Source organism: Castor canadensis, chromosome X (genome assembly GCF_047511655.1).
Source record: "Castor canadensis chromosome X, mCasCan1.hap1v2, whole genome shotgun sequence".
NCBI classification, from domain to species: domain Eukaryota; kingdom Metazoa; phylum Chordata; class Mammalia; order Rodentia; family Castoridae; genus Castor; species Castor canadensis.
The window spans coordinates 135,768,391-135,792,584 of NC_133405.1; the positions used below are offsets into that span (position 1 = coordinate 135,768,391).

Below are 24,194 nucleotides of genomic sequence, written 5' to 3' on the forward strand. Positions count from 1 at the left end.
GAAGAATGCTTTATTTTTTTCATTAATGTTTTGATTAAGATGCATTTGTTGTGTGGGGGGATTCGTTGTGACAATTCCAAATAGGTTTAAATTGTACATTGGTTAAATTGCCCCCACAATCTCTCACCCTCAGCCCTTCCGCCCTGCTTAAAGCAATTGCAAGAGTTATTTTATGAATATATAATAACTGAAAATATTTTTGCTAGTACTGTATTTGGTGTGGTTTTGCTGACATCTTATGGACAAACGAAACTATAATTTTTGACTTTAGAATAAGTGATAAAATAAAGATATGTGCTTTATTTTTTGTGGTACTGTGGATCGAACTCAGGGCCTGCAGGTTGCTGGTAAACGCTCTACCACTTGAGCCACACTCCCATACTTATTGCTTTTAGTTTGTTTTTCAAATAGGGTCTCATGCTGACTTTGCCCAGGATGGCCTCAAACGTGGATTATCAGGTCTCCACGCCCTCCCCAGTAGCTGGGATTACAGGTGTGCCCCAGCACACCTGGCCCATTCTTTACATATTGCTATCACTGTTTTCATGTTGTATTTTTATTTTTGTTTGACTCATGACAATTGAACATATTGATGTACTCTTTCAATATATGTGTGCATTTGTAATGACTAGAACTTCCAGATCAATTTTATGTGACAGTGGTAATGACAAGCTTTAGATCTGATTCCTTGTTTTCAGGGACCTCCTCTAATGCAGTGGGAGGACAGGCTCAGTGTGGTGTGCTCTGTTGGAGTAAGAATGGAGGCGGTCATTTGGAAGATAGCCCAGGCAATACTGAGATGGCCTGGCACCCAGAGTTAGGAAAGACAGCACTCAGGGTTTACTACTAAGGGTACATAAAGGAGGTATTGAATGAAGTACTTTGTTTTTTACTTTACAAAAAGTGTTTCTCAAGTATTGATGGTGTGGAGCTCCACTCAGCTCATACAAAGCCTGTATTGCTATTTATTTATTTTGAGATAAGGTCTCACTCTTTAGCCCAGGCTGGCTTGGGACTCATGAACCTGCTGCCTCTGCCTCCAGAATACTGGGATTACAGGCCTGAGCCACCATGCCTGACTATGTTCTTATTTTCAAATGAGGGAACTGAGGTCAAACATGGTAAATATCTAGTCCAAGGGTGTATAGTTATTGAGGGGCACAAAAACAGCCTCTCTTGTTCCAATCCTGTGCAGTTTTGATTGTACTATCTCTGATTGCCAATTCATGTTGTCAGGACAGCATGCTAAACAGTGTGTGACTGAATTTTCTCTCCGACCACCAGGTGGCACTCTAGACCATGCTAAAAAAATTGTTCATCTTTGTTGAGGAAAACAGGCACTTGAGAAAATACTCTCTTATATTCAGTTAAAACCTTCTCTAATAAGTTAGTAATTCTGCCTGAGATGCATATTTCTGTTCTGTCCTGTAAGTCATCTGGTGTGTTTTTGTTTGTGTTTTCTTTTTCTAAAATTGCTTCCTATAGTCTCTCTCTCTCTCTCTCTCTCTCTCTCTTGCCTTCTCTTTCAGTGGCTGTTTTAGAGAACATTTAGGGTCACAGCAAAATTACAAAAAAGGTTCAGAGAGCTCCCACTTGCCCCACAAGCACACATACACACAAGCAGAGCACAAGTACTCTCTCTCCCATGGTGGCACATTGTTACAGTCTATGACACTATTGACCCATCATTATCAGTCAAAGTCCCTAGCGTATGTTAGAGTACACTTAGCTGTGGTGCATCCTAGCTTTGGGACAAATGCGTAATTACTTATATCCACCATGATGGTTCATATGGAATGGTTTCAGTGACCAAAAAAATCCTCTATGTTCCAACTGTTTGTGCTTCCTTTGTCTCCACCTCTGGCAAACATTGATCCTGACATTGTCTCCATAGTTTTCCCTTTTCCAAAATGTCACATATATTACACAGCTTTGTCACTGGTTGTTTTAACTGAGTAAATGCATTTAAGGCTCCTCTATGTTTTCGCATGGCTTGGAAGTTCATTTATTTTTAACACTGAATAATATTCCATTGTCTGGATGGGCCACAGTTCACCTACTGGGGGTAGGTTGCAACTAAGTTTTGGCAATTGTGACTAATGCTGCTATAAACACCCGTGATCAGGGTTTTGTACGAACATCAGATTCAAACTTATTTGGGTAAATGCTAAGAAGGAGACTGCTGGGTAAGAGTCTGTCTCCTTTAATTCAAGATTTCATCAACCTCTTGTTTTAATGGAAGGTGTGGATAATTACAAGCTACCTGTGAAGGCAGATTCAGGAAGGATAGAACCAGATACCAACCCTTGGAAGAGATAATATTACAGAGAACTTTAAATAATATTGAAATGAAAAAATAGTTCTTTGAAAAATCTTGAAAAATTACCCCTAATACCTAATAACTCCATATTCCAAAGTGTTTAATCTCCATGAAAATAAAATTGCAAAAATGAGTGATTTTGACACCCATGAGAATTCTCTTAGTCCATATTTCAGTCCCAACCTGCAGGTCCTCCCACCTGGCCCTTTAGTGGCTGTAGGTTTTCTACCTACCTATTTTAATAGTAGGTGTTCATCCGCCTTAATTAAAGCTGCAAATTAGCAGGCCTGTTCCCAAGTAACCCTCTTTAGAAAGCAGCTGTATTCTGGCTGGTTGAGAGAGGAGTAAACTCACATTAAAACTGGCAGGATGGATTTGGTTTAATTTTAGCTTGTTATTGCTCGCCAAAACAACCCATTAAAAAGTTTCCTTAAATTGGTGAATTTATACTCAGTTTTCCTACTTCAAAATGAGGTAGCACTCCTTGTCCAAAGCCAGCTTATTCTATGCCTTCAAAGTTTACATCTTAGGAGAGGTAAAAAGATCAGAGTTTGGGAAGCTGCAACCCATAATGCCTTTTTCATAGCATTCTTGACTCAAAGTATTAATAGCAAAGTAATCACTGAAAGTTGCTTTTTAAATAAAATTACTAATAAATCAGCCAGGGGTTCAAAATGAGGGAACTTGAGGTAGAAGTGCAGGACTTGTTAGGAATGTTTTCCAGGACTTGGTTCTGAACCAACCAACACCAGCATTCGCTGGGGGCTGGCTGGAAATGCAAATTTCTGGTCCTGGGTGTAGCCCAATGGGAGAACACTTGCCTGTCATGGTGAAGCACTATTTAGTCTTCAATAATGAGAAAAAAAGAAATGTGAATTCTCAACATAGACCTACTGAACAAGAACGTAAACAAGAAATGAGGAACTGAGTCTGGGATATTGTGTTTAGCAAGTCCTCTGGCATGAATCCCTACTTTGCAATCAGGTTGACCTGGTGAGAGGTAGGTAGATTTCTGAAGTCAGAGGTAGCCTTCTACAAGACTATTAGCCAACAGATCATCAACTGAGGGCTGTTGGAAGCCAGTCCTGCTATGTCCATCCATCTGAGTCACAAAAACTCTAGCTATTTCAAACAGACAGGATTTAATACAAGGAATTAGGTGCTCCGAGAATAGGCTGACTTGGGAAGTAAGGTCAAAGAAAATTGCTGCTGGTTTTCAGATGATCTGGAGGTTGCTTAAATGCCAGGAAACTTTAGCCTATGTTCATGGCTGCCTGTATCACTGAAACTGGAGATTTGAGGGTGAATACTAGAGGGCTCTGGAGACTAAACAACAGAAAGGGATGAACACAAGTTACAACAGCTAACACTGAAGGCAAGTGAATAGATTCACTTGTGAGTGTCCACCCCATCTTCAAGAACACAATTCCAGCTCCGAGGAGTGGCTGCCAGAAGCCATGTCATTCCTTCATGTAGGCGATGTCTGTGTAATGTGCTCTGCCACTTTTCTACCACATGACCCTGCTCCTCGGGCACAGCTGAATTTCCATGGAGTACTCTCTGACCCACACTAGACCAATCAAATTCTTGCCTGAGAGACTGGGAATTGGGGAGACAAGGCATAAAGACATTTGACCATGTGGGATGTCTATGATCTTCTTCTGTTGCCCAGGACACAGGTAAGTAGTGAAATAGAAGAAAAGACTCATTGTAAAGTCTTATTCAAGTTTTCATACCCTGTGAATTATCCCAGGACTGTCCCAGTAAATTCTGTTTTGTTTATTAGTTTACTTTTTGGCTTAGGTCAGGTTTTCTCAATTAAGTACAGCCAGATAAGTCTATCCTCCCAGCAGAAATTGTTCAGCAGTGTCCCTGGTCCCCATCCACTAGATGCCAGTGGCACTGAAGCCCTACAGGGAGAAAATCATTCTAGTTGAGAACCACTGGTTTGAACTAACTCAAGTTGGTTTCTCTTACTTGAAATAAAGGTCACAATATTTCTGGAAGACATGATTCTTCTACTCAGGAGAGTCTCAAAATTGGATGAGCAATAACTTCTCAATGTGAAAGCCAAGCCATAATTACATGGCTTCAGGGCTGAGGGTGACATTCATATCAACTTCTGTCAGGGGTCCAAGAGATCTTGGTTCTCCAGGAGGAACACAGGCTACTACCCTTAAATGGGCAATGAGTCCAGATATGGGCACACTCACAGTGGCAGTCAGGCCTGCAATCCATTATCAGTAGGGTATGGAGTCAGCCTTGTGGCCATAGACAGCCATTTTGTGTATTTGTGGTCCCTTCCTACAGCACTAACTGGGTTTGTTGCCATCTATTTCTCGTGTGGCTTCTTCTCTGGCTCCTTGTCTGGTTTGTGGGGTGAAGAGCATGGCCTCAAACAACTATGCTGTCTCAACTGAAGTCACCCTTTGTGACCACACCCACACCTCCCACACAATCTTTGTTCTACCAGGCCTAGGTCTCCTGGCTCTTCCCCCTCAGTTCAGCCACTCAAATCCCAGAATGCCTGCTTCTCCTTCTGCCTAAAATGTCAGTCAATCTAAGCAACAAGTAAACTAAGGAAAATCAAATTAGCAAGATTATTCTTAGAAAATTTGTCTTGGTTATTGAAGATTGTCATTGTCCCATGAGTTCATAAATTATTTCTACTATCTTATTCTACTTTGCAGATAGCTGAATTTAAGTTTACCAGTTCTTAGAGTCTAAAATTTGCTTATTTTTGTCTCTGAAAATCAAGATAATAAGTTTCTGCCTTCAGTTAATTGGCAAAAAGAAGTATTATGATACATGCTCTGTGTAGAAACCAGCCATACTGCTAGACTAGACTCCTGTGAATAAGCAAAGTACCTAAGACTTGGCCAAGATAAAGATGCTTGGACAACATTGCTCATAATAGAGAAAGAACATAAAAACAACCATAAATCTAGGAATGAAAGAATGCATATAGAAATTATGTTAATAGTCCAAGTTGCAGTGGCCGTGGTGATAGCAGTGACAACAGATGTATGTTGAATGTATAATATGTGCCTAGAAATTTTGCAGGACATTGCTTGTATTATTTAGTCTCACCACATTCATATGAAGAGAAAACAACTAATGCTTCAGTTTTAGAGATGCAGAAACTGAGGGGCATAGTTAAATGTCTATCCAAGACCACACTGTCAATGTTTGTTGAAGGCCACAGCTGTGCCCTGCGTTGGGATAAGTGGCCCTGGCCACTTCATGTATATACAGCAGGTAACACATCAAGGGTGGCAGCATATGAGTGACTGATGGGGATTCTGTATGTCACAGTCTTTTTGGTTGTCACACCGGGTACAGGTGCTGATGCATCCAGTGGGTAGGATCAAAGATGCTGCTCAGCATCCTACGAGGCACATGAACAGCTCCCACCATAAAGATTTATCTCGCACTAAATGTCAGTAGTACCAAGCATGAGTCCAGCATGGGGGTGCACACCTGTAATAACAGAAGTGGGGGGTGGAAGCAGGAGGATCTAGAGTTCTGGGCCACCCTGTTCTACATTGAGGGACACTGTCTCAAAAAAGAAAAAAAACTTTAAAAATGTAGTACAGGAAAGCGAAGATGGTGGATAGAGGGAGGAAGCAGAAAGCGTGCCTCCTGAAGTAAAATCTTGGAGAGATGCTGGAGATACACCTTACAGGAAAAACCACCAAGAAGAGGTAAAACTCTGACTCTTCCACACCTCCAGCCTGCGCATAGCATCTCCACTTCATGTTAAACAGAGAAACCAGGAGGGCTCCCACGCCGCCGCCAGACGGCAGCACCCAGACCACTTGGGAAGAAGCAGACCACAAGGTGAGCTAAGTGGTACGCAGTACTCCCACAGACAACCCTGGGCCAGATCAGCATAGTCCCCTGGACAGACCGACCCCCACCCAGGGAAAAAAATTGAATAATAAGCAATAACAACAAAAAAGACACATAACAAAGAGGTTTGGGCGTCCTGAGCACCGAAGAGGGGGAGGGGAACTCTCTCAAGGAACTAAATAAACAAGCCGGCTGGAAAAGGCAGGAATGGTGGCACACGCCCAGCAACCTGGAGCGGGAAAGCTTGTAAAAGTGGCAGTGGGAGGAAAACTCCACAGGAGAGGGGGGAAAACCCACCTCCCACGTGAGCTGTAAACAAACACGCAGGCCAGAGAAAGCGGGGGCAGTGTGACCTTTCCCAGTGCTTGGAAAGGGGAAAGCTTGTAGCAGAGGCTCCTGCACAGGAGAACTCTGAGCAAACAAAGCCTGCGGGGCCAGGTGAGTGCTAAGCTCACCCCAGAAATCTGCATAAACAATGCCTCCAGCAACAGCAGGCTGACAGCAGTGGGCAGGCAAGCCACAGACAAAGATAGCCATTCACAGAACAGTCTCCAGACTCTTTTTTTCCTCTCTCCCTACATTTGATGAGAAAACAACTGAATGACACTTGCATACTGAAAACCTTACTGAAACAGTATTGCATTTGAACTTGGGACAATTTGTGGGGTTTTTTTGTTATGTTTTGTTTTGTTTTTTTGGGGTTTTTTCCCCTTTGATGAGACAATGACAGAACTACTTCTGAGACACCATCTCCAGGATTGGAGGCTGAGGGACGAACACCAAAATTATTAAGACTGAATCTTTACTGCATTTGAGCTTGGAGATTTTTTTTTCTCAATCCTCTCTCTGTCTCTCTAATGCTGGTTCAGCTTACTGTTGATTAGTACACTATCTCTCCCTGTTTATATCTTTGAAACTTTTTTTCTTTCTTTGTTTGTTTTGGTTTTTCTTGTTTGTTTACTTGTTTTCCCCTCTTTCTTTGCTTTCTCTCTCCTCTCACCCTTCCATTCTAAATACCACCATGGGTTATTATTACAAGCTAGAAAATACTTAATTGCACACAGTACAGGGATAGTAACAATACCAAGGGAAAAGATGGGAAGACAGAAAAAACAGGGAAACCAGTTTCCCCACAGCAAAAATTAGTACAGGAACCAGAGGGAAATGAAGAAAACAGATACTCAGATCCAGACACCAACAAAATGAAGATAAACTATGCCAAAGGAACCAATGAACAAGAATAATCCAACAAAATGAAGATAAACTATGCCAAAGGACCCAATGAACAAGAATAATCTAAAAGAAGAAATCCTACAGGAAGTCAATGAGAATTTTATAGAGATGATACTGGATAGGGTCAACCAAAATTTACAGGAGACACTCAATTCCCAAGATGACAAAAATAAAGAACTTGAAAAAGCACAAGAAGAAATAAAAGAAACCATAGAAGCACTGTATAAACACCAAAGTGAAACAAAGAACATGATTAATAAAGAGAAAAATGAACTCAGGACAAAAATAGACAACATTAAAGAGGAAAACACCCAGGACATGGAAAACCTCAGAAAAAAGAATGAAACAAAATTGCAAAACAAAAATGGAAGGCCAATCCAGCAGAATAGAACAAACAGAAGACAGAATCTCAGAACTTTAAGATAAAATGGTAATTAAAGGAAAAACCAAAGAACTATTAGTTAAACAACTCAAGACCTGTGAAAAGAAAATGCAAGAACTCACCAACTCCATCAAAAGACCAAACCTGAGAATCATGGGCATCGAAGAATGAGAAGAGGTGCAAGCAAAGGGAATGCGTAATATATTCAACAAAATAATAACAGAAAATTTCCCAAATCTAGAGACATCTATGCCCATGCAGGTGCAAGAGGCCTCCAGAATACCAAACAGACCAGATCAAAATAGAAATACCCCACGACATATCATCATTAAAACAACAAGTTCAGAAACTAGAGAAAGAATAAAAGAGATGGAACGAAAATAACTTCAAACCTAGAATACTCTACCCAGCAAAACTATCATTCAAAATAGATGGAGCAATAAAAGTCTTCCATGATAAGCAGAAACTAAAACAATCTGTGACCACAAAGCCACCACTACAAAAGATTCTTCAAGGGATTCTGCAGACAGAAAGTGAAACCCAACAAAACCATGAAAGGGCAGGAAGCACCAAACTACAGGAAAAGAAAAAGCAAGAAAGTAGAGAGTAACCTCAACTTAGGTACACACAATCAAACCTTCAAGCAACTAAGACAAGTAAATGACAGGAATCACCACATACCTATCAGTACTAACACTTAATGTTAATGGACTTAATTCCCCCATCAAAAGGCACCATTTGATGAACTGGATTAAAAAGAAAAATCCAACAATTTGTTGCTTACAGGAGACCAATCTCACCGACAGAAACAAGCATAGGCTTAGGATGAAAGGCTGGAAGAAGATTTACCAAGCCAATGGCCCCCGAAAACAGACAGGAGTAACAATACTTATCTCTGACAAAGTAGACTTCAAACCTACATTGATCAAATGGGATAAAGAAGGACAGTCCACACTAATAAAAGGGGAAATGGACCAAAAGGAAATAACAATTATCAACCTTATGCACCCAATGTCACCACACCCAATTTCATCAAACATACCCTGAAGGACCTAAAAGCATATATTAACTCAAATACAGTGGTCGTGGGAGACTTTAAAACCCCATTATCATCAATAGATAGGTCATCCAAACAAAAAATCAATAAAGAAATACTAGATCTAAAATATACAATAGATCAAATGGACCTACTTGATGTCTCCAGAACATTTCATCCAACTTCTACACAATATACATTCTTCTCAGCAGCCCATGGAACCTTCTCCAAAATAGATCATATCCTAGGGCACAAAGCAAGCCTCAGCAAATATAAGAAAATAGAAATTATACCATGCATTTTATCTGATCACAATGCAATAAAAGTAGAACTCAACAACGACAGTAAAGACAAAAAACATGCAAACAGCTGGAAACTGAATAACTCATTGCTTAATGAACAATGAGTCATTGATGAAATAAAAGAGGAAATTGAAAAGTTCCTGGAAGACAAAGAAAATGAAAACACAACCTACTGGAACCTATAGGTCACAGCAAAGGCAGTCCTGAGAAGAAAGTTTATAGCCATGAGTGCATATGTTAAAAAGACTAAAAGATCCCAAATCAATGACCTAATGATACATCTCAAACTCCTAGAAAAACAAGAACAAGCAAATCCTAAAACAAAAAGGAGAGAAATAATAAAAATAAGAGCTGAATTCAATGAAATAGAAACCAAAAAAACCATACAAAGAATTAATGAAACAAAACATTGGTTCTTTGAAAAAATAAGCAAGATCGACAGACCCCTGGCAAACCTGACTAAAATGAGGAGAGAAGAAACCCAAATTAGTAGAATCAGGAATGCAAAAGGGGAGATAACAACAAACACCAAGGAAGTCCAGGAAATCATCAGAGACTACTTCGAGAACCTATATTCAAATAAATTTGAAAATCTTAAAGAAATGGACAGATTTCTAGATACATATGACCATCCAAAACTGAACCAAGAGGACATTAATCACCTGAATTGATCTATAACACAAAATGAAATTGAAGCAGCAATCAAGAGTCTCCCCAAAAAGAAAAGTCCAGGACCTGATGGATTCCCTGCTGAATTCTATCAGACCTTTAAAGAAGAACTGATACTAACCCTCCTTAAACTGTTCCATGAAATAGAAAGGGAAGGAAAACTGCCAAACACATTTTATGAAGCCAGTATTACACTTATCCCAAAACCAGGCAAAGACACCTCCAAAAAGGAGAACTATAGGCCAATCTCCTTAATGAACATTGATGCAAAAATCCACAACAAAATAATGGCAAACCGAATTCAACAACACATCAAAAAGATCATTCACCACGACCAAGTAGGCTTCATCGCAGGAATGCAGGGGTGGTTCAACATACGAAAATCAATAAACGTAATAAACCACATTAACAGAAGCAAAGACAAAAACCACTTGATCATCTCAATAGATGCAGAAAAAGCCTTTGATAAGATCCAACACCATTTCATGACAAGAGCTCTAAGAAAACTAGGAATAGAAGGAAAGTACCTCAACATTATAAAAGCTACATATGACAAACCTACAGCCAGCATTATACTTAATGGAGAAAAACTGAAACCATTCCCTCTAAAATCAAGAATGAGACAAGGATGCCCACTATCTCCACTCCTATTCAACATAGTACTGGAATTCCTAGCCAGAGCAATTAGGCAAGAAGAAGGAATAAAAGGAATACAAATAGGTAAAGACACTGTCAAAATATCCCTATTTGCAGACGATGTGATCCTATACCTTAAAGACCCAAAAAACTCTACTCAGAAGCTTCTAGACACCATCAACAGCTATAGCAAGGTAGCAGGATATAAAATCAACACAGAAAAATCATTAGCATTTCTATACACTAACAATGAACAAACTGAGAAAGAATGTGTGAAAACAATTCCATTTACAATAGCCTCAAAAAAAATCAAATACCTAGGTGTAAACCTAAACAAAGGATGTGAACGACCTCTACAAGGAAAACTATAAACTCCTGAAGAAAGAGATTGAGGAAGACTATAGAAAGTGGAGAGATCTCCCATGCTCATGGATTGGTAGAATCAACATAGTAAAAATGTCTATACTCCCAAAAGTAATCTACATGTTTAATGCAATTCCCATCAAAATTCCAATGACATTCATTAAAGAGATTGAAAAATCTACCGTTAAATTTATATGGAAACACAGGAAGCCACGAATAGCCAAGGCAATACTCAGTCAAAAGAACAATGCAGGAGGTATCACAATACCTGACTTCAAACTATATTACAAAGCAAAAATGATAAAAACAGCATGGTACTGGCACAAAAACAGACATGAAGACCAGTGGAACAGAATAGAGGACCCAGATATAAAGCCACACAACTATAACCAACTTGCCTTTGACAAAGTCGCTAAAAATATACGATGGAGAAAAGACAGCCTCTTCAACAAACACTGCTGGGAAAACTGGTTAGCAGTCTGCAAACTACACCCATGTATATCACCCTATACCAATATTAACTCAAAATGGATCGAGGATCTTAATATCAGACCACAAACTCTAAAGTTGATACAGGAAAGAGTATGAAATACTCTGGAGTTAGTAGGTATAGGTAAGAACTTTCTCAATGGAACCCCAGCAGCACAGCAACTAAGAGATAGCATAGATAAATGGGACTTCATAAAACTAAAAAGCTTCTGCTCAACAAAAGAAATGGTCTCTAAACTGAAGAGACCACCCACAGAGTGGGAGAAAATATTTGCCAGCTACACATCAGACAAAGGACTGATAACCAGAATATATAGGGAACTTAAAAATCTAAATTTTCCCAAAACTAATGAACCAATAAAGAAATGGGTAAGTAAACTAAACAGAACTTTCTCAAAAGAAGAAATTCAAATGGCCAAAAAACACATGAAAAAATGCTCACCATCCCTAGCAATAAAGGAAATGCAAATTAAAACCACACTAAGATTCCACCTCACCCCTGTTAGAATAGCCATCATCAGCAACACCACCAACAACATGTGTTGGCGAGGATGCGGGGATAAAGGAACCCTCTTACACTGTTGGTGGGAATGTAAACTAGTACAACCACTCTGGAAAAAAATTTGGAGGCTTCTTAAAAATCTAAACATTGATCTACCATTTGATCCAGCAATACCACTCTTGGGGATATACCCAAAAGACTGTGACACAGGTTACTCCAGAGGCACCTGCACACCCATGTTTATTGCAGCCCTATTCACAATAGCCAAGTTATGGAAACAGCCAAGATGCCCCACTACTGACGAATGGATCAAGAAAATGTGGTATCTATACACAATGGAATTTTATGCAGCCATGAGGAAGAAAGAACTGTTATCATTCTGCTGGTAAATGGATGGAATTGAAGAACATCATTCTGAGTGAGGTTAGCCTGGCCCAAAAGACCAAAAATCATATGTTCTCCCTCATATGCGAATATTAGATCAAGGGCAAACACAACAAGGGGATTGGACTTTGAGCACATGATAAAAGCAAGAGCACACAAGGGAGGGGTGAGGATAGGTAAGACACCTAAAAAACTAGATAGCATTTGTTGCCCTCAATGCAGAAAAACTAAAGCAGATACTTTAAAGCAACTGAGGCCAATAGGAGAAGGGGACCAGGAACTAGAGAAAAGGTTAGATCAAAAAGAATTAACCTAGAAGGTAACACACATGCACAGGAAATTAATGTGAGTCAATGCCCTGTATAGCTATCCTTATCTCAACCAGCAAAAACCCTTGTTCCTTCCTATTATTGCTTTTACTCGCTCTTCATCAAAATTAGAGATAAGGGCAAAATATTTTCTGCTGGGTAGCAAGGGGGTGGGGGAGAGAGGGAGGGAGCAGGGGGGGTTAGGGAGGGGAGGGAGGGGGGAGAAATGACCCAAACATTGTATGCACATATGAATAAAATAAAAAATTTTTTAAAATGTAGTACAAAGCATGAAGTCAAAGCAGAATTGAAATGTTATTTTATTCCCTCACCTTTCCTATGACCACAGTGGCAGAGCTGGAATTTAAGCACAGCCAGTTGGATCCCAAACTCACTGTGAAGCAAACAGACTTAGATTCCACTCAGCTATTAATAAACATGAAATGGAGCTACATTAACTAACAGAAAAATGTCCTGTGTGTGTCTGTGTGTGTGTGGTGTGCAGTATTAAGTACATCATGATTTGCATGCTGGCAATCTCATTTACATAAAAATCTGAATGTGCATGTTAAAAAGAAAAGAATCTTGTTGCCAAGACTTCACAGTAGATATGTCTGTAAGGTGGAATGACAGGGCTGTGTGTGTGCTCATTTCCAAGTCATACATTCTTCATGTTTACTTTAACTGACAACATGTTTTGAAATACATCAAAAATCAATTGCCTAGGCCAGGCACAGTGGCTCAAGCCTGTAATCCTAGATATTCAGGGAAGAACAGATCAGTAGGATCACAGTTTGAGGCCAGCCTGGACAAAAAGTTCACAAGACCCCATCTCAACCAATGGCTGGATGGCTGGGCATGTTGGTGTGCACCTGCCATTCCAGCTCTACAGGGAAGCACAGATAGGAGTATCATGATCCATGTCAGCCAGGGCATAAAGCAACACCTTATCTCAAAATAATCAATGCATAAAAGGGCTGGCAGAGTGGCTCAATTGGTAGAGTGCCTGCCTTGCAAGTGTGAAGTCTAAGTTCAACTCTCAGTACCATCCAAAACTCAATTGCCTATAAATGATGGCTTTATTTATTTCTGGGATCTCTATTCTGTTCCATCAGCTTATGTGTCAACTTTTATGTCAAAACAAAGCAGCTTGATTACTGCACCTTTTAAAGCTATACTTACACACACACACACACACACACACACACACACACATAGCATTACTGGGTATTAAACCCAAGGCCTCAATCAGTAGAGCACCCACTTAGCAAGCATGAAGCCCTGAGTTCAAACTCCAGTCTCACTGAGCAAAAAGAGCAAGGCTGGAGGTATCACCATACCCAACTTCAAACTATATTACAAAGCAATAGCAATAAAAACAGCATGGTACTGGGACAAAAACAGACATGAAGACCAGTGGAGCAGAATAGAGGACCTAGATATGAATCCATGCAGCTATGCCCACCTGATATAGAATAATAATGAAATATTTCACATCAGTGTAGGAACACGACACGAGGAAACATAAAAACCGTTAGCACAGGATGGGGGAAAAGGGCGAGGAAGTGCAGTGGACAGGGTTACATAAACTTAAGCACAATGCATGTACAGGTGCAATACCAAGGCAAAAAATCCTACTGAGCAAGGAACAGATATCTAAATAACAAAGGACAAGAATGAAAACAGGTCACACTAAGGGGTGGACACTAACATGAGGGGGAGGGTAAAAGAAGGAAGTAAAGAAGGTGAATATGGTTGGGATACTTTCTGTGTAAGAATGAATATAGGGGCTGATAGAGTGGCACAAGTAGTAGAGTACCTGCCTAGCAAGCGTGAAGCTCTGAGTTCAAACCCCATTACTGCACAGAAAGAAAACTGACATTGAAATTCCACGTCACCTCAGAATGGCTATCATAAGAAAACAAACACAAATGGAGGTCTTGAAGATGCAGGGAAAGAGAAACCCTCACACACTGTCAGTGGGAATGTAAACTAGTGCAACCTGTGTGGAAAGCAGCATGGAGGTTCCTCAAAAAGCTAAAAGTACACCTACCTGATGACCCTGCCATACTAACTCTTGGGTCTATATGCTAAGGAGTGTAGATGAACATACAAGAGACACACCGGCACACCCATGTTTATTGCAGCACACTATTCACAACAGCCAAACTTCAGAATCAGCCTAAGTGCCCAACAGCAATGACTGGATAAAGAAAATATGTTATACATACACAATGGAGTATTGCTCAGCCATAAAGAAACTTTGCCCTTTGCAGGAAGATGGTGACTACCTAGCAAGCACTAGGCCCTGAGTTCAAATCCCAGTACTGTCAAAACAAAACAAAACAAACCATGATCAGTACTGGTTTAGATTTATCCACAATCCTATCAATTTCTTTACTCCGTTCTGGGTTCAATTATTTTTCTTGCCCAAAGTGTCTCCTTTTGGAAGTTCCTTATCTGAAACTGCCTTTATTTTGGTCTCATTCTTGAGAGATGGATGGGTTGGTAGATACAGATGATCAGCTGACCATCACTTTCTTTTAGCACTTTGGAGACATTATTTTACTGTTTTTTACTCTTTTGTGGAGCAGGGGAAGGGGATTCTGGGGTCTTTCGGTCTGATGTAAATCCTTCATTATTAATTTTAATTTCAACCTCACCGCAACTTTTCTCTTTTCACAATCTGTTTGTATTCTAGCCAAAACACCTTGAAACATTCACACGGCCATCTCATCTACCTTCCTTGAATCTTAAATGATCTATATCTTGTTTTTAATTTATCTTTCTCACTCTGTTTCAGGAAATTTCTTCAGATGTATAATCCAAGTTCCCCAAATCGCTCATCATCATGGAAATCATGGGTAGGCGAGAAGCTCCTCCAGTTATTTTGGGCCCTTGGTGGGTGTTTGCAAGCAGTGGTAAGGGGTGACAGCAGGCAGTGGCAATCAGCCCAAGGGTTTTGAGAGCTCTGACTGGGGCCCAAGGCTCAGAGTGTTACAGTTCTTTTACACCTCAGGCCAGGATCTGTGGCGGGAGAGGTGTCTCTGCCCACTGATCCACACGCCACTGTCAAGTTCACGTTCACAGCTGCCCACCAATGTCAGTTTTGCTCTCCCTGCCCCAGGCTGCTGCTTGCCCTGGCTGCTCCTGTCAATTGCCCTGCTTCTGTTCTTTCTATCCCACCACTGCTGCTGCAGCCTCTGCTGGGCTGGCCTAGGTGACACTGTCAGCACAATGTTGTTTCTGCTGTTGGCTCCCTCTACCAAGGCATCTGCTTTTTGACTTTGCAGCTGCTCAGCTGCTGGGCAACAGCTCCAACCTCCTGTTCTCCTGCCACTGCCACCTACACTGCCACATCTTCTCTCCCTGTTTCCAGCTCAGCTGCTCTACTAATGAAGAGAATCAGAAGTAGGGAAGGAAGACCACTCCTTAGAAGTCTTTATTGGGCCTGCTGCTACAACACCAGGGAGCAGCACAGGATGGTGTCTTCTGGCTGGTCACAAAGTGAGCTGAGCAGCCTGCATGCACAGGCAAAAGAAAGTAATAAGGAGGTGTCAACACTGATCACGGCACACCCCTAATGCAAATGAACCACTGTGTTTGCATCAGTCACAGCACAGTCCCTGTCAGCAATCGCAGGACCATGAGGGGAAGGAAGTGCTCCCCCTCTGGCCTGGGTGAAGTTGCTGCTGTGATGGCAAAAGTCTGGTGCAAGCTGCTGAATGGGGCAGTGCCTTCTGGAAGTACAGTTGTGCTTTGGGCTCAATGTGGTTGGTGCTGGCATAAGACAGTGTGCCTGCCTGGCTGGCAGGCCTTCACTCAAGGCAGCCAGGATCTTGGGGAAGGGTCTTAACAACTGTCAATTAAGGAATCAGCCTTCCCTAGCCTGTAACATCTCAGTGCATTAAAGGATAAATAAACTCTCAAAAGGGTGCTTGCAGCAAAGACTCATCTGCAACAGTGCTTTAAGAGTATTTAACGTCGCTCTAACAATGCTCAGCAGCTGTCCCCAAGGGTGGGGGGACGCCTACCATCTCTTTCATACCCAGCTATGGCAACCTACCATAGCCTCTGATACCTTGTGGATCACGTTGTACATTTACATTGAAATTGCGAAGCCACTCCTAGAAGAGAAAGAGAAGGGATGACCAATAGATCTCCCGAGTAGCTGACATGCTGCCCTGAGACTGTGCACTTTTATTTGGTTAGCGATTTTCTTTAAAATCTTTTCTACATACAATAGCTCACTAGCATGGATCATCCCCTACATGCAGCACAATGGTCTTCTGTGGGTCCCGTTGCCCATCAGAAGATATTTGGAGATGTTTGGACATGTTTGGTTTTCACAACTGGGGAGAGTGTTACTAGCATTTAGTGGGGAGAGCATGCAGAGTCTACAAATCATCCTCCATGACAGCTTCCCCGAAAGGTCTCAACTCAAAGTGTCAACAGTGCCAGGGTCGAGAAACCCTGCTCAGCTCACCAGCTAGGTCTTTGCGATCACTAAACGCTAGACATGGTTATTTTCTCATGTGTACATGTAAGCTTATTTGTAAACGTTCCCTAGCTGGGAGTCAGTTGTGTTCATTGGTGCACGCTTGCATTGTACCTGTGCTTTCTCCTTCCTTTGATTTTTGCCAGTATGTGAAGCGAGGTTCGCCCTCAGATTTCAGGAAGTGAAAGCCTTCAAAACAAGGAATGAACTGACAGAGTAGGTGAGGACGTAAGCTTTAGACAGTCTGTGCGACATCGAATCCGTGCTTTCGTTTAAGTCAGTAGAGGAATACAACAGAATTGTGAGCACGTTGAAAATTTATTCAAGAAAATGATCAACATACTTTGGAAACACAGAAGCCCTGAGCTCAGTCCTTTTGGGAGACATATTTGGCCAAAACCACGGGCTTCACTCGGTTCCCCTGTTTCATTGCGTATATCTCAGACATGAACATGACAGCACTAATCAGTGAGAAGGTGGCCGTTAGCATCCCTAGTGGGAACACATGGGAGAGGTGTTTCTTTATTAGGGCTTCTTTTGTAACTGGAAAGGTACCTGGAAAGTCAAGGGTGGTTTGGCCATAAAAGTCCACAGCATAGTTCCAGATCACGGCACCCATTGTACAAGCACTGCTGAGGACAAGAAAGAAGATGGACATATTGTAACAAAATCGCCGGAAATTTGGGTACGGGCCATTGACCCAGCTGATGAAATATGCCTCCTTGCTGAAAATCAGGACTACCAACTTCATAAAATTAGCCAAGAGTAGCAGGTCTTTCCCATAGTGCAGGTCAGGAGGAACGGTCCAGCTCATGCTGATCGTGGTGTGTACTGTCCACTCAAATACTGAACCTGAGATGTTAACCTTTAGATTATAATAAGCTTCCCAAAATCCAATATATACGAAGTGGACAGTATTGCTCTCAAATTCCCACACACGCCAGAATCTGCTATTGGCTAGGACTATACCCAAGAACCACGCAATAAAACTGCAAACCACACCAGCCAGTTTGTAGTTCCAGTTCTTCAACTCAGGAAAGCTGAAGACGATGTTCAGGAGGCATCAATCAGGTCAGGAACAGCAGAGAAGCGGGGAGGGGTGGAGAGCAGAGCGCATGTGTCATGGGTTGTAGAGTGGGAAGTATTTACATGTAGCCCTTTTTGTCTGAAAGCTATATGTAAGCTTTCTACATACCTACCCTTGCCCTAAGTATTTCAGATAAGAATAAAAGAAGCCCAGAAAGCCAGGAATATGGCAGAAGTACCCATTGGAAAGACGCGCTGAGGAGGTAGCTCACAGGCAGAGAGCTGGCCTCGCATGGGTTCTCAGGTCTGTCCCCAGCATCACACACGCACGCATGCACACACATGCACATTTTTATAAGATGTTTTGGAGGACAATTTGGCAGTATCTTTCAAAAGTTGAAACATCACTTCTTGTCTAGCAACTCCCAATCTTGGAATTAATAATAACGTAAAAGTTTGCAAAATCACCTGAAAAGAGATTTGTTTCAACACTACTTGTAATAGATACAAATCAGAAACAACCTAAATGGCTATAAATAAAGGAATTCTCAAATAAATTATGGTCTCTACAAGATTGTAGTGGTGTACAAAATGGCCATTAGCAAGAATGAGTTATGTATATGAACTCAGGAAGAATCCAAAAAAAGCAAAATGAATAATACATTCGGAATGCCCATTTATCTCAAAAGAAAACCATTCCTGATTTTCTTTCTTTATAAAATAGATATGAACATTTTATGTCTAAGAGCTGCACACAAAAAGAGTAATTCTAAGGGTGTCTATCAGTGGGGTCCTGGAGAGACATTCATGCTTATTTACAGATTTTTCTAAAATTTGTATATTTTTAATGAAGCCTATACATACTTTCATAATTAAAACCAGAGTGACCATGACCTTAAAGCTCTGTGCATGAAACATCATGAAAAGTCATGGCCATTCACAATTTTACTCATTACTTACTCAAAATTCCACCTTTAGATATTGGTTTCTGTTCAGTTCAACTTAAAAAATATCCTGATGTATTTTACATGAATAAAATATGTTCTGTGAAGGAAACCTTACATTTGAGCCAGCCCATAATCCCAGCTACTCAGGAGATAGCGATCAGAGAGTTTGAGGCCAACCCAGGCAAAAAAGTTCATTAGGCCCTATCTCAACAAATTAGCCAGGCATGATGGCATGCTTCTGTAATCCAAGCTATGAGGGAGACATAGGTAGGAGGAACGTGGTCCAAGGCCAGCCCTACGTAAAAATGTAAGACCTTTTCTGAAAAATAAGTAAAGATAAGAGGCTCGGGGCATGCCTTAAGTGGTAGAGTACCTGCTACAAGCACAAAGCCATAAGTGCAAAAACAAGTACCTCAAAAAAAAAAGAAAGAAAAACTTAGACTTCACATTTAACCCATGAACCCAACTTCTTTGGATCTTTCGTCTATTCAAATCTTTCAGTGTGCTAGAAATAGTCAGATAATGATGCTCCAAGAGAACCCTCCAAATTTTAAAAGTTTCTCATAACATATTCTTTTTATTTACCTTTCTATCATGTGTATGAGTTCACACATTTCGATGATGGAAGGATCACAAATGTTCTTGAAGAAGTAGGAAGTGTTGTACTGGAAGGGGAACGTCTAGCCAACCCGGAAATGTCCCCAGAATGTGGTGAACCACCTACAGCAAAAGCAGTAATGTGAGGTAGAGATTGGGGCTTGAACAAAGTGTCACAAATCTCCTGTTTTTCATAAAATATCCATTACATGCTTACCCTACACTTTGCATAGGCCAAGCCCATTGTAAACACTTCAGTAAGATTGTCACATTCAGTTCTCTGGACAGTCCAATGATAGGCATACACTTGTGATCCCCATGTTATGCATAAGGAGGCAGAGCACAGCTTAAATTACATGCTCAAGTTCTGAGTTACACAGGTACAAAGGGCAATGAAGGTCTCAGGTGCCTGATGGCTAGATTCAGTGCCTCTGAGTCTCTTTATTCGGATGGGACTTACTCCATCAAAAACGTGTCAGCAAGCAGACTTATCACATGTCAATTACAATGGCCATCATTGCTCTATATAAAATGAAAATAAATGACACAAGTGTAATGGAAATTGTAAAATACTTGCCTCCTCGTTACCTTTATGTCAACTTGAATAAAGATGGTTTAAAGGACAATAGTTTCATGTAAAAGGAAAAATACAAATGTCAGTGAGGATGTGGAGAAATGGCAATGCTTGTACACTGCTGGTGGGAAAGTAAAGTGGGTGCAGCAGTGATTATTCAAATACTTAAACCCACAATTACCACATGGCCCAGCAGTTCCACTTGAGGCATGTACCTAAGAGCATTCAGGGTGCTCCGTACATCTACGTTCATGGCATTTTTCACAATACCCAAAAGGTAGAAACAATTCTGCATGTCCAGAGACTGATGAATGAATACACAAAAGCGGTCTATACATGCATGCAAGACGGAAAATTCTGACAAATGCTACAAATGGATGAGCCCGGAAGACATAATGCTAAGTGTAGTGAACCAGTCACAACAGAACAACTACTGTATGATTCCACATATATGAGCTACCTAGAGGAGTGAAAGTCACGCAGGCAGAGTAGCATGGTGGTCTCCAGGGACTGGGGAGAGGAGGGTCTGGGGGTGAGTGTGGACAGAGTTTCACTTGTGCATGATAAAAATGTTCTAGAGATGGATTTAAACAATTAAATGTACATCCTCCCAGTGGTCTATACTCTTCAGAAGGGTTACGATGGAAATTTTATGTTATGTCTGTATGTTGCCATAGTAAAACTTACCTGCAAAAAGGGCAGGTGCTTTACAAGAGCAAAGAAATGTTTCATTTATAAAAGGAAAGACACTAGGTGGCTTGGCAATCTCATCACTTCAGGTTCCATGCCACAAGTTACCCTTTTATTTTCCCCACAGACATTTAATCACATGCTTCTTTACATACACATGGAGATGTGACCAGGGAGATGATATCACATAAAGCAGGAGTCACGATTCACATTCTAAGTGACATGCCGACGGTCTCACCTAAAAATGCCAACTGCTTCATAGATTATGCTGAATTATAATGAGGACCCTTTATGCAAAGTAAGGTTGGCCTGAGATGATATCTTTTGTGGAACCATCCAACAACATTAGACCATTTCATGAAGATCATGAAATGATTAAAGCTGATGCCCTGGAAGGCTCAATGATCTCAGGGACCTCTTCTCAGAAACACAAATGGTGGTGATTGCCAGAAGTAACAGAAATAACTCAAACATGCGTAAGTTTCCATGACTATCAGGGCTGGTTGGGGAATTCTGTGTAATGGACACATACCAAGGCATATACATAGTTTGCATCAAATACTCACTGGAAGGGTACCTCTTTTCCCACGTCCTTCCTCTGTCTGTTCCCTGGATGGCACGAGGTGTGGAGCTTTTCTCCACATGCCCTTCTGCCATGATGTTCCTGCCTTGCCACAGGCCTAAAAACAATGGAGCCAGCCTGCCATGGACTGAAACCTTGAGCTAAAATAAATCTTTCTTGCCTTAGATGATTTTTGTTGGGTATTTTGTTATAGCAACAGGAAGCTGAGTAACACAATATCACAAAGATAATACTGGAAACTGGTCTAAAGCTATGAAAAAATGCTCAACTTCACTAATACAAGAAATACACATTAAAATGGATGCTGAGATAGCATTTCTGACATTCGCATTGAAGCACAATTCAGATGTCTTACAGTGTATTGTTCTGACAAGCTTGTGAGGAGCAGACCATTTCATAGATTGCTTATTGGGGTAAAAAGTGGAATATTCTGATAATAACAGAATTAGAAATTTAAAAATATTACAAGTTTGGGGGCTCACCTGAAATGGTAGAAGGCTTGGCCCGAGAGCCTGAAGCCTTGTGTTCTATTCCCAGTACAGGTAAAAAATATATGCATATGTATATAGATAGATAGATAGATAGATAGATATACATACACATAGACTCATGAACCGTTTCGTCAGCAGTGATAGGAATCTATCCCAAGGATGAACTGGCAAAAGTACATAATGGTAAAAGCACAGTTATAATGTACACACTCATGCATGCATCACTGCTTCAACCAACTAGTGTACATTCATATGATGGAAGAATAAGCAGCTACAAAAACAGTGAGGAAAGGACTGGGGGCATGGCTAAAGTCGTAGAGCCATTGCCTAGCAAGTGTATGCCCTGAGTTCAAATCCTAGCACTGACAAAATAATTAAGAAATATGTGTAGTGGAAAGGAGAGATGAGGCAAAGTTTGATCAATGGGCAGTAAGTTACTTTCAAGAGTAAGAAGCTTGTTGTGAAATTGCACAGGAGGGTGACCACAGGTAACAAAACTATACTGTACATTTTAACATGATAAAAGAAAATGTTTTACCATAAGAAATGATTTTACAATAAGAAATGGTCAGTGTTAGAGGAGACAGAAATGATTACCTCATTTAAGCATTACACAATACAGTTCTATAATATATAATAGCATTACATGGTACCACATTAATATGCATATTGTTATGTATCAATTAAAAATTAATTGGTCTCTATACACGATGTAGAGTGTCCTGCAGGAATTGAATGTCACCTGACAAAAAGGGAAGGTGGCAAACAATGTACATAACATGAGAGCATTGTGAAAGTGACTGTATACATGCTAAACACATGTCTTTATATTTGCAAAAAAATTGAAAATGAACCAAAAAATTGAAGAGTTACTGAAGTTGGGGGAGAATAGACATGGGATAAAAACAAAAGTTTATTCAGAGGTCTTCCAGGATAAGCTTGTTTTTAGAATTTTCACTGGAAATTAGGTAACTTTTTCACACATTCCTAAAGAAGCTCTGTCAAAAAGGTAAAAGCAATCTCAAAACTAGAAAACAAGCTAAAACTTGCTTATCAAGGTGTTGATGTAGCCATACAAAGAAAATCATTATGCCAAATAAGTTTAGAATGCAGTATGTTGACTTCTTATACCTACTACTTCAAGAACTAGGAAGACATTAGTTAATAGGGTAGTAATGGAAGGAAAGTAAGAGTGAGAACTCTAATACATCACACAAGATGTATGGTACAATAAGGATGGAAGGGGAGGCGGCTAAATAAATAGAGGTGGGTAATGAGAATGAAAAGACCCAGCTAAAGGTGTAGTGAGAAACCAAGAAGGAAGAGGGGTAAATTATGTGATGTGGTAATCCAACAACCTGCCAAAAGTAACAACAATAAAACACGGTTTGGATAGGGGAATAGAGAGAGAAGAAAAAATAAAGAGAGAGAGAATGTCTAGAATTGTGGACAGGAAGTAGGAATAAGGACGGATGATAGAAGAGGGAAGGAGAAGATATGTTGAAAATTTGAATACTAGAATGGGGGTGTCGTGTCTGATGCAATGACCTCTGTGTGCTCCTACATTGCTTGTGTAATCAAATCTACTGTGCTGTCAGCTCTGTTTCCTTAGAGGAGGTTTGGTGTGAGACTAGCTCTTCAATTTCATGTGCTTATGAGGAGAGAAACTGGTCTGCAAAAGAACAAAAAAGAGAGCAAGAAAGAATGAACATAAATGCCACAAGCAAACAAACCGGAGACAAATCCAAAAATAGCCACCTTTCCCCTCCAGAGCAGTTTTATCTTATTTTTGAAAGTCTGAACTGCTTAGGCCAGTAAGAGCTAGCTGTCTACTTTGGAGATTTAACTCAAAGAGTGGCCGCAAACAGTGCACTGAATTCTGTGCTGGCACAGGGCGAAATGACAGACCTTGGCACTCTGATCAGTGTCAAAGCTGAGAGATGCCATCCAGCAGTTCCTGTCCAGAGGGGAGGCTGTGGAAATCTTAATTCACTGTGTCTAGACTTGAGGTCCTTGGTCCCACCTGTCAGCAAACACACCCAAGTATGCAGTTCCTAGAGGGAGACCATTAGTCCTTTCAGGTCCTGCCCCAGGAAGCTGACCTTCCTGGGGGCGGAGGAGGGGGATTGAAAGTCACATGATTCAGAAGGCCTGGGCTCAGGGCCCTCAGATCCACCTAGCAGCAAACACATGCAGCCAGAGGCAGGTTCTGAAGGGTGACTATTCTACCAGCCACAAGCTAAGGCTCTGTTTCCACTGTGACCCACCAGTGTTGGGACTGGCTCCTTGCCAGGGAGGGCTGGACCTCCAAT

The 24,194-nt window shown here is 40.9% G+C and overlaps 1 protein-coding gene across 1 annotated transcript; it reads right to left on the reverse strand.

Annotated features, from left to right (window-relative positions):
• Positions 1 to 17,341: 17,341 nt before the first annotated feature.
• Positions 17,342 to 18,037, reverse strand: LOC109675137 (uncharacterized; the record flags this gene model as incomplete). The annotated part of the gene is made up of 1 exon (XM_020151931.2): positions 17,342 to 18,037. A coding segment is annotated over one exon (696 nt), but the record flags the coding sequence as incomplete, so codon positions are not given.
• Between the last annotated feature and the right edge of the window lie 6,157 nt (positions 18,038 to 24,194).